At 49.8% G+C, this 11,407-nt stretch overlaps 1 protein-coding gene across 1 annotated transcript; it reads left to right on the plus strand.

Moving 5' to 3' along the window:
- Window positions 1-3,448: 3,448 nt before the first annotated feature.
- On the plus strand, window positions 3,449-8,860 carry LOC108930752 (src-like-adapter 2). The gene is made up of 8 exons (XM_029252566.1): window positions 3,449-3,472; window positions 3,960-4,075; window positions 5,225-5,324; window positions 6,012-6,098; window positions 6,668-6,771; window positions 7,353-7,502; window positions 7,861-7,993; window positions 8,119-8,860. Exons 2-8 carry the CDS (start codon window positions 4,003-4,005, stop codon window positions 8,255-8,257), a joined length of 786 nt encoding a protein of 261 aa, XP_029108399.1. The 5' UTR covers window positions 3,449-3,472; window positions 3,960-4,002; the 3' UTR covers window positions 8,258-8,860.
- The last annotated feature ends 2,547 nt before the right edge of the window (window positions 8,861-11,407 follow it).

Here is an 11,407-nt window from a genome sequence, read left to right on the forward strand (position 1 = left end):
AACTACTTCTCATCGCAGCCAGTTTTTAGGTCCCTCCTGTCTCAAGTTATTCATCTGACTATTTTCTCCAAGGTGACTTTCACTCTGAGTAACTTGCACAGATTTACCCATTCATACAGCGGGGTAAGTTTTATTGTATCAGTTTAGGGTAAGTACCTACAGGTGGGATTCGAACCCAGGTCTTTCATCTACAAGACGATGCTATAATCAGTACGTCCCCCGCTGTCCGAGGCTGTTTCCGCCCCTACCCCCCAGCGTGTGTGCGTGTGTGTGAACTCCTTCCCCGGGTTTCCAGCTCACACTGATCTGAGGCCTTGTGATCTGTTTACACGTGGTCGCGACTCAGAACAGACTGTGCTGCGTAAACAGTCCTTCCTTCCTCCCTCATCGCCGGGAGGGACCTGCGCGTCAGCGCTCGAACCACAGTCATCGCGGGAAGCGGGCGGGGGCGAAAGTTGCCTGTGCGTCCGTTCCCTCCTGCCGTCGAGGGGGCGTCGCCGTTCCAGATGCGCCATGGAAGGTGGGGCCCACACACGTGTACGCACAAAGTGCTCGTGCGCGCAGCCTGCGCCGCCACTCGGGTGTCCTGCACCCGTCTCGCCCGGCTGCTCTCGCGTCCTCCGGCCTTTGGGAGGGAAGACTTGACCCGCTCGCCGGACCCCCCCCCCCCGGTCGCCGCCTTTTTGCTCCAGCGCGGTGAGTGTGAAGGGTGTTTCTCCACGGGGGGCAGCGCAGTTCGGCGCACCTGTCTGGCGGTCGAGGGGTTCGGCACCTGCACGGTTCGTACGCTCTACGCAAAGTGCAGCCATACGAACATCCTTATCGACAAGACTCACCCTGATTGTGTGTTACTGGCAGTGACGCTATGGAAGGTGGAGGCTCTGGGTACGAGATGTCCTTCCACACCCGCTCCCCCCCCCCCCCGCCGGTGCACATTAATGATCTGGCGCTGCGCTGGTGCTATGATGGCCTTCGCTTTTCTTAATTCTCCGAAATTAAGCGCGAACTCGGTGTGTCGGAGCTTTTATCTCGTGCGCTGCTCGCACACGCACACGCACGAAATGCTTTGAGTCGCTTTGTGGTCTCGCTTCGCACCAGGGTGACAAACAGCCGAGGGGCCTTCAAGTGCGGCGCCCTCTTAGCTGTTTACAGCGAAAGATGCTAGATGAACAGATAAATCCATCGTGTCTTTCATGGTGAACTTTCTGAAGTACATACAGTGTGTTTGCATAGAAGTGTAGCGGTTAGAGCTGCTGCTTTCTGACCCAAAGGTCACGGGTTCGAATCCCACCTCCTGCTGTAGTACCCTCAAGCAAGGTGCCTACTTTAAATTGCTCCCGTAAAATTACTCAGCTGTGTAAATAAGTGTAAGTTGCTCTGGAGGAAAGTGTCAGACAAACAAATTGATTTAAACCTGATTTATTACTGTATCCTGGGCTCATAAATGCGATGAAGCCACAGATGATTTATGTGGAGCGAATGAGTAATTTTTAAATCGGGAACATAATTTTTTTACTTTGTCATCATTTTTACTTTTAATAAATTCGTTTTTTTTTGTGTCTCCCACGGCGCTTTGCACATTTCATCGCTGATCTACAAACAGACGCCTCTATTTTTCCCAATTTTATTTTACCTGTTTATCCAGCACCTCTGGCTTCGTGCTTCTCGAACCGTCAGCTCAGGAGCCTGAGTTCGATTAGAGTCCCGCTGGCGCTTTTCGGAACTGTCCCCAATTTTCACCGTGTTTACTTCACCTGACATGCTGCAGAAATAAGGGTTCGCTGCTTTGTTTCAGTTTACGTTTTTATGCCGACGAACAAAAACGTTTTGTGCGAAACGACTTAAATCGCCCGGAGCAGCTCAGGCGAACACGCCTTTGCTCTTGGGCACTAAGCAACGGCTCCTCCTGGGAATCAAACTAAGAACCGCTTATTGCGGCGCCGCTGACCGCAGCTGAAACTCCCCACCCGCAGGTTACGGGTTCTCGCTGGAACGCGGGGTGCTGAAAGCCTGGGTGCGGGAGACGAGTAAAACCTCAGCGGCTGCAGTAAACACCCGGGTGTTTGTACCTCTGGGTGTCCAAGTCGAGGTTTTAGTAGTTTAATGGGTTCCTCCACCCCAGCTGTGAAACTGCACCCGCAGTACACACACGTACACACACACACACCTCCACAAGGGCAAGGGCCCAAAATGATGAGCGTAAGCTCAGTGAGGGATCATTCACACTTTAATATGCAGCTGTTTGGTTTGAAATGTGGACCTTGGGCTGCATGGATTCCAAATCCTGTATTAAGGCCACATCTGTATTTGCATGTATAAAAGGGGAGATAGCTGGTAGCGTAGTGGTTAGAACTGCTGCCTTTAAACCCAAAGGTTGCAGGTTTGATTCCCCATCTCTGGCTGTAGTATGCTTGAGCAAGGTACTTACCCTGAATTACTCCAGTAAAATTACCCAGCTGCACAAATGAGTAAATAATTACAGGTAGACTACCAGTGTAAGTCACTTTGAAGAAAAGCATCAGCTAAATGAATAAATGTAAAAGTGTGTGGTCATCATATTTAACGTGCAGCTCACAACATGACGGTATCTGAAAAGGCGGAGGCTCAGCGGCAGCCCACGCACCCTGTCGATCGCCATGACGATGGCTGGAAAACCATCGACCGTACACCTTCGCAGCAGTCTCCGCGAACGAGTCGCGCTCGCGGAAACGTTAAAGGTTGTGGGCTTGAATCCCGGCTGTGGCCATTAATCAGACGCTTGATAACAGCGTGCGGTTTGTATGCTGAGCTACTTACAGTGATTTACCTGTTTATACAGCAGAGTCAGTGTGGTACACCGAGAAAGTACAAATACACCCACATACCTGGAACAAGGGCCAGAGGTCAGATCACGGTGTTTTACTTGATGTATTACCGAGTGGTGCTGCTTAATGGGGTCCAGAGCACTTTCCAGCATTCCTGGGAATTGTCATGGGGACCAAATGCTCATTTTTTCAAGTGGAAGGGAATGAAAAAACAACAATATAAGTGAAAACTTTATTGATGACGTATTGACAGAAACCACCGGAATAAATAAGTGGTGCAGAAATAGAGTGCCTGTAAATTAGTAAGAAGGAGCGAAAAGTAGCAGTCAGACCCCCCCCCCCCCCCCGGTTCCTTGGAACCGTACAGTTGGATGAGCGTGTTGCTGAAGGATCATTTGCACAGGAGGGGGATTCAAACCCAGGTCCCTCTGATTCCAAGGTAACCGCTACGTCCCCTGGTGCCCCAAGGTGTGATGGGAGTGGGACAGCATTTCAAGGGACCATAAGGAAAATTTTTTTTTAAATAAATTACAAGTAAGCACAGAGATGTCACATCCTCCCTGCCCCCGCATGCGGTTGGAAAACGGCGGTTTTTAAGACAAAGCATTTTTTTTCTTTTATTTTCTCTCTCTCTTTCCTCGCCGTGTTCAACATCCTCCTTGTGCGACGTGAGTAAAAGTGAGAGGAGCACTCTCCTGGGGGGTGCGGAGGGCGGGGCGGGCTCGCCTTAGCGCTGACGCTGTGGCGGTAAAGAGGTGATGGTGACAGTCACTCGGTGTGGACCGGGACACAAAGTCATTACTGGAAGGAGCAGGCTGGCTGGCAGGCAGGGCTCCTCCTCCCGTCGGAGCGTCGAACCCCGAACGCCGGTCCGCCGACGCCACTCGGCTCCTCCGCAGCTGCTTCGCACCTCGGGTGATTTGCATTTTCTGCACCCGACTTCCGGAACGTCTCGAGTCGCGTTCCGCCGAGCTCCCTCCCAGCCGCCGAGCGTTGACCGCTCGCTGTCGACCGCGCCCTCGGAAAGCTGGGCCCGGGTCGTAGGGGACGAGCGTTCGCCGATTCCGTCTCGGAGGCTCGGCTCCAACGCTACACGGGACGCTATTCCACCTTCGCCGCAAAGCCCAACCTGACCGGCCTTCCTCTGTCTTCCAGATCTGCTGCTCGTCCCGCTCGCTGTGAGAACATCCTGAGCACCATGGGCTGCTGCCTCTCCAGGGCCAAGCTGGACCCAGAGCTCCGCGGAGGCCTCGCCCACCCAGCGGCATTGGGTAGGTTCCAAACCCAAGCCGGCTCGTTGCGTTCTGATGCTACAGAGGGCGCGAGTCTTGAGGGCGTCCCATGTCCCACGGTGTTGGGAGGGACCTTGTTACCCAGACCGCTGCTCCCCCCCTGCATGGCTTCTTAACCATTTGCATGAGGAGACTTCACTGCTAAGATGAACTGCATCACACAAGAAGCGTGAGTGTATGAGCGCGCTTGGTTTTTGTTCGTATGATTGACGAGGTGCGGCGGTGAGGGACGCTCGAGGGAGCTCAGACTTTTGACTGGAGCTCTACGTATGTCCGTGGGGTCCAAGGAACAGGTAGCGCTGTGCTCATCACTGAGAGCCAAACAGAGCATCACTGGGTGCCTTAACCACACCAAGGCCGGTCGGGGCACCCAGGTGGAAGGGTATTTTTACATATGGTGCGATTTGGATTGGATTGAATTGAATTGAACTGAATTGAATTGAAGACTTTATTGTCATTGTACTGCTGTGCAATACAACAAAATTATAGTGGTATTCCCTGAGTTCTTTAGACAACAATATAAAACACAAATACAAAATTAAACAGTTTAAACAGATTATACAGTAAATAAACAGATGAATAGATAATAGATTTGCGCAGCCCTTCTGGGCCATAAATACATGTTTGCTTCATCGCAGATTTAACCAGCCCAAAGCCCACAGACGTGTCATAAAACTACATAAAATCGTAGAGCGATGCCTTTGGGCTGTTCGCTTGTAAAATCATTAGCGAGCTTCGCAAAGAGAAATCTCAGGTTGGATCACAGGTCATCCAAGTGTGATGCAGAATAAAAGATAATTTACACAAATGCGTGGTTATATGTAGAAGAGCACAGTTCAGCTTTCATACATTTATTTGTACGGTCCATCCATCCATCCTTCCATCCATCCATCCACCCATCCATCCATCCAGCACCATAAAGAGTGTGTCACCATAGTTACGTGTTCCATGTCTCTCTGCGGCACTGTGCGTGAAATGCTGCTGTAAAGTCATCGAAGTGATACCGTCTTTGTGGGGAGACTTTCTGAATTCCACAGTAAGTCCCCCTGCTGAGTTTTGAACCTGCCACCTCCTGATGATGAGCCCACAAGTTCTCTAATGCCCCCCGTTGTACCTTCGTCCACCCAGACCAGCACAGACCCGTAATCGTGTCCCTGTACAACTACCCCAGCGGGGGGCCAGAGGACAGCGCCATCACCCTGGGAGAGAGACTCAACATCCTGTCCGAGTAAGTGGCGCCGCACGACATCATAACCCAAACTTTACGTAGTCATAGTTTCTCAAAAAGGTCCGACGGGAGGCTCGTTCACTGCACCATCACTAGTCTCTCCCACTGATTTCACCTTTTACACCATAAAACACGGTACCTGATTTCTTAACGCATCTTACTCGTGTATGTTTGAGCCGTTTATAGTGCTGAAGCTGAAGGACCACAGCGTAGGGCTCAGCAGCAGCTCACGTCCTTCATCCGAAACCTAGACGTCATAAGACCCGACCCTTGACTGCTGCGCCATCTGCGGGCCCGAAACCCGGCTCTCCCTGTTCGCGGGCAGGAGGGGGTTTAAAAGCAGCCGTTTAATTTGTGAGGAGACGGAAGTCCCCCACCCACCCGTGTGCGCTGCGACATTCTAGGGTACAACACCCCCATGGAATCTCCAGCGAGAACACAGAAAACTAGCGAAAAGTGCAAATACCTCTCTGTCGGAACTTAATTCGAATGAAGTCTAATTCGATTTTGTCGCTGTCGTTTTATCTCGGAAACCATGACTCTTCAATGACAGAAAATCGGCAGCCAAATTCCCCCCGTCGTTTGTTTTCTGTTGCATCTTTCACTGAGATGTTTCAGCTGACCTAAGATCAAATTTGAAACGTCTCTCCTGATTGGTCCGTTTCTCCGTCCATCCTTCTGCGACAGCGAAGGCGATTGGTGGAGGGTGAGCTCCAGCGCCACCGGCAAGGAGAGCTACGTCCCCAGCAGCTACACGGCCAAGGTGTTCCACAGGTGAGGTGCCTCCTTCCTCCCATGACGCACCGCCCTGGATTCTTCCGAAAGTTCACGAAATGCCATTCCGGAAATGCCAAGTATAGTGAAAACAAAACTAAAATAAATCTTTCAGTTAAAAGGAAACTGCAGCGTTCGAGAACAAACGAGCTCTCGACGCAAATCTTATTTCAGGCTTAAAACCATCGCTTGAAAAATCCACATATTAATTCTAAATCATCAAAGTTGAATTTAAAATGATCAAATTAAAATGATACAATTTATTGACGCACTGTTTTTTTTTTTTTTTTTTTGCACTTTGACTAGCAAAATTTAATTTGCTATTGCAGTTTAGCATGTAGAGGCAGTAGGCTGAGAAATGGTTAAGGACATGGACTTGTGTCCTGCCTGTTGCTGGTTCAAGTCCCACTCACCGCTCCTGTTTCAGTACCCTTGATCAAGGTATTTACCTTGAACTCAACAAGTCAACAACAGAATACCCTGCTGTATAAATAGGTGAACGAATGCAAGTCGCTCTGGACGAAAGCGTACGTTAGAGCGTGACCCCAAACCCCTCCGTTTCTGTGCAGGTGGCTCTTCCAGGGCATCACCAGAGAGAAGGCGGAACAACTGCTGCTGCTGCCCCACAACCAGGTCGGCTCATTCCTGATCCGGGAAAGCTACACTCACGCCGGTGAGCGCGCGGAACTGCCGCACCCCCTCCTGACCGCCAGCGCCATCGGGCACCGGTACAAACAAAAACAAACAAGCACCTGCAGGCATGCGAGAGCAACAGAGGAAACCAAGACAATGAGATCTGAACAAAGAGATACGAGAAAGACGCGTTTCACATGACCGCAAATGAAAGTGCAGCCTGACGCTGGCATCGAAACGACTTGCTGCACCTTTTTCTTGATTACTGTTTTATTTACTCTTCATGATAAACAGCAAAAGCATCAGAGATGAATTCATGGCTTGCAGATGGTGTGAAAAAGCACTGTAATCATCATGTGTTTTGCTTGAGTAACAGTGGCATAAATTTATGTTGACTGCTGTATAAATGGGTAAATCACTGTACGCTGACTGTCAGCTTGAACAAAGGAGTCAGGTCTATATATATTAATAATAATAATACGGTATCTGTCTATCTACGGGTCTGTCCATACGTTCTAATTTTGCCAAAAGAGTATTTTTAGCAGCCTCTGTTAACGTACTAATGACATGAAGAGACATATGGAAAGTTTAAACGGAAGGTTCTGCCTGCTCTCTCTTCAGGCGCCTACTCGCTATCGGTACGTCGGAACACGAGGTCATCGTGTGACTCAGTCAAACATTACCGCATCCACCGCCTTCCCAACGGCTGGTTGTACATCTCTCCCGGCACCACGTTCTCCTCCCTCTTCCAGCTGGTCGACCACTACTCAGGTGTGTGTGACTGGACAGGGTGGAAAAACATTGCCTTTGTACTTGAGAGCTTCATGGTCATGACTTGCGTAGAGTGAAAAGATGCAAAACATTAAATTTATTATTATTATTATTATTATTATTACTACAACTTGTTCCGAACAGCTAGCACGGTGATTCCTCAGTATCTGCAAACAGCGTTTGCATTGTTTATTGAAATAATGCAAAAAAAAATGTTAGAATTTTGCTTGCAAATTGATGAATCCAAATGGCATCACCATCAATTGGAAATGTGAGTGAATTAAACTGCGGTCTCTGCTGAGGAGCAGGACGTGCACATCAGCTGTGCGACTTCACCCCGTTCCTCTTGTGGTCGCAGAGGTCGAGGACGGCCTGTGCTGCATTCTGGGAGAGCCCTGCTTCATCCGCGGCTACAACAACGTCCCTGTGGTGACGGGATCCATGCCCACCCCTGTCAGGAAGCCGCCCATCAACTGGAAAGAAGTGGACAGGTGAGAGACGTCCCGCCCCACCGTGTCCTCCCGTGTATCCCTGTAACGTCACCTCTCATCCAACACCATTTAGTGAGTTACTCCTCAGTTAAGGCCACATGTGAGCACCTCCTCTCTCCCTGCAGCTCCATGATCTTCAGCCAGGACCCCACGGACACGGAGGACACGCCGGTGAGCGAGGGTCTACGGGAAGCCATCAACTCCTACCTGCTGCTCACAGACGAGGCCACGTGCGACGACTGTGGGAAAAGCTGGAAGACGTGACGACCGGCGAGATCCAATGGCGTCAGTCCAACAGGAGCACGTGCTCCCCGCAGGAGGCACCGGAGAACTTAGACAGAGCCCTCTAGCACTGGGGTCATGGTGCTGGACTCTGATCTGAAACGCAGGGGGAGGATCGCCAGGTCCACCCTGACCCCCTGAACTAGACAGGACAAAGGAGGAGAGGGGAAGCTGAATTCGAGATGATGGCAGACATCAGGCCTGCAGGGGTCCGGATTGTGTCACCTCTCAGGAGAGAGCGCCCGGATGGAAGACCTCCACTCACACGGAGTCACGTGGCGATGTCTGCAGGGTCTACAGGGACTCTTCCTTAAAATCATTTATATTTCTGAAGAATATTACACTGACTAGCTCACGGGAGGCACTCGCAGCCGGAACGGCACGTAACAGAAAACCGCCGAGTCAAAACCGATGTAAGAAAGTTTCCATTAAAGGAAACGCCACAGATGCACAGCTGAACTGATGAACCCATCTGGAGAACAGCAGAACACCTCCGAAGGAGAGCAGAGCCGTACCGTAGCGTTTCAGGCCCTTTGGCTTTGTGAGCTAAACTGATTTTCCATTAAAAGCAACTTATAGAAATTACATTTTCATACATGCGACTGAATTATGGCTCCTGTTTCACTCTGTCTTGTATGATTAAATAACGGGAAGCTCGTGGTAAAGTAATGCGGTCCTTTTGTGAGAACGTGGTTTTTGTTCAATCTCATCGGCGCTGGGGGGGATCAAAGTATGTAGCGTCACACGTCTGTTGGTTTTTCTGGAAAGTGCAGCTCACACACACACACACACATTTTCAGAACCGCTTGTCCCTTAGTAAAACATATGAAGCTCTATCCCCCCGTGGTGCCGTGGGGTCTCGCTGCCTCCTTGCTCGGTTCCGTGGCCCACCGCTTCCCTGCATACCTTCTGAGAATGTGGAGGCAGAGCCTGCCGAGAAGCCGATTCTCAGAACTCTCGCCTCGCGCCTCGCAGCCGGCACACCTGCGCATCCAGAGGTTGCCGTGGAAACGCCGCTACCCACCTAACTGCCACTGCATTTACATGACGGCGTGAAACAGAACACGGTACGCTGGCTTCCTGAGTTATAGCATCGTTATATCGGCATACAAGATATCTGCACTTTCCACTTCATTTTTAATTGCATTTCCTTCACTTTTCTACTGTATATTAAAAAAAAATTCAGTCTGCAGCACAGCGAATGAGAACTGTCTGCACTCCATGCTGACACATGACGGTAAAGAGCACTCAACCAGAAAAGGAACGTGCGACCACTTTAATTCAGCTCACTTCCACAGTGTTGATAGCTCATCCCGAGTGCTCCTGAGCGTCAACATGAGGAACGTTGCACATGTTCCGATCTTCGGTCAGCAATCGGTATCGAATAAGATGGTATCGTCGACAGATGGTATACGTTTATTTTCAGTCGTTTTAAATTACTTTTAACTTTAATATAGTTCAAAGGTAATAAAAATATTAAAATTAAAAACTCGCTTGTTTACTATAGGTATATCCAAGGATTTGGCAGAAAGTAACCTGTAAATAAAGTTGTCGTTGATTGTGACTTTGTGGTAAAAAAAATTACTCGAGTTGCGAACAAATCAAGGCAGCTGCAAAAAGTAAAACATCAGACACACAAATTATTTACTACTGTTTACATGAGAAGCTTTGCCCGCATAAAAGCAGCCCTTGATGGTCAATCACAGCTAAATATCCACAGGCAGATCTTTAAGGAGGTGTGCAGGCGGAACCGCGGCTGCCCTTTCCAGGCCCGTTCGAACCCTGATCCTGAAGCTCGGTGGAAACATCTCGCGTGAACAAACGGAGCCGTGTAACCTGCCTTGACGGAAGCGTCGGCTGAGGGATTGAGATCTGAACAATGTGACACCAAAGGAGGGAGTTTGGCAAGACGGCGGCAAAGCAAAGAGCGATGCCAGATTGGGGGGGGCTGCAAGGGCCGACAACAATGGCGTGACGCGTGCGCAAAGGAGAAGCTCCAAGTAACAACGAGAGAAGTGCAATTAAAAGCACGTACAGAAGCGTTCGGGATCCGCTGTCACTTTCATCTCTCGTGTGCTTCAGATGATTCTGCTCGACCGGAGTCGTTTCCTCCGTGGAAACACGAAGGCGCAGCAGAGCATTTCCACCTGCGCGTTACCATACGCTTATTCACGGCCTGCTATTTTATTTCTGTACATTCCACATCTTTACACCGATATTTCCTGCGTCTTTGGTATTGTTTGTGTCCCCGCTGGCGAATCGCTATCGGCCATACCTATATTTAGACGTGTGTCACACGTCGCGAGAGCGGTGACACACCTGGCGCCCGACAGGGATCCCTTCCAACTGTTAGTCTCCCATTTGCTCCAAATGGTCCATGGGACCAAAAACATCTCATCACCATGGAAATGGTCCATATGAGCAGCGTACATACTATTGCCATGGAAACAGTCCATGTGATTCCACCCCTCCATTCTCATGATACCACCTGGGGGTGGTGGTGGTAGTGGGAGTGAGCAGTGTTTGGAGTCATTGTCCTGTAAGCTGAAGGTTCCAGGTTTGAATTCCACTCCCTGCTGTAGTACCCTTGATCAAGTTGCTTACCCTGCTGCATGAATGGGTAAATCAGTGTAAATAGCATAAAAATCTCACTATAAGTGGCCTTTGATAATTTATCAGCATCTCCCTTCCTGCTACCGTGGAGCTGCCGTTGATTTTCTATTTATTTCAGCTACTTATGCATTGATGCAGATGATGGATGGTTCCTCTAAAGCCATTTCGTTGTACATGATCATGCTCAGGTGTTCTACAGTTACGTACAGGAGGAGGATGCAGATTTGGTGAAACGCGTTTATATCTGCTACATAAATAATGTCTTACATATGATATAGTGTGCGTACTAGTGTATATATATATAATAGTGCACGTACAGTACGTGCCTCGTGCAGCACAGATTCGTTCCTCTCACCTGGGCGCGGTGCCGGACTCGAGCTGCACCTGCTGTTCGATTGTTTCCTCCGAGACACTGAGCGGCGGCGCCACCGCGCGATCGCAGAAGGAACTACACACACAGACTGTGCGCAGCGACACGATGATCGTGAAAGTCATAGAAGGGAAGAAGCGATTTGTTGT

This window comes from Scleropages formosus, chromosome 5, assembly GCF_900964775.1.
Source record: "Scleropages formosus chromosome 5, fSclFor1.1, whole genome shotgun sequence".
In the NCBI taxonomy this organism is placed as follows: Eukaryota; Metazoa; Chordata; class Actinopteri; order Osteoglossiformes; family Osteoglossidae; genus Scleropages; species Scleropages formosus.

What these genes read in the sequence shown, in the direction of transcription:
- LOC108930752 (XM_029252566.1), top strand. Translation starts at nt 4,003, where the DNA reads ATGGGCTGCTGCCTCTCCAGGGCCAAGCTGGACCCAGAGCTCCGCGGA. An exon ending in AGACTCAACATCCTGTCCGA is followed by an intron (nt 5,325 to 6,011) that starts GTAAGTGGCGCC and finishes CTTCTGCGACAG; the next exon opens with CGAAGGCGATTGGTGGAGGG. An exon ending in ACGGCCAAGGTGTTCCACAG is followed by an intron (nt 6,099 to 6,667) that starts GTGAGGTGCCTC and finishes GTTTCTGTGCAG; the next exon opens with GTGGCTCTTCCAGGGCATCA.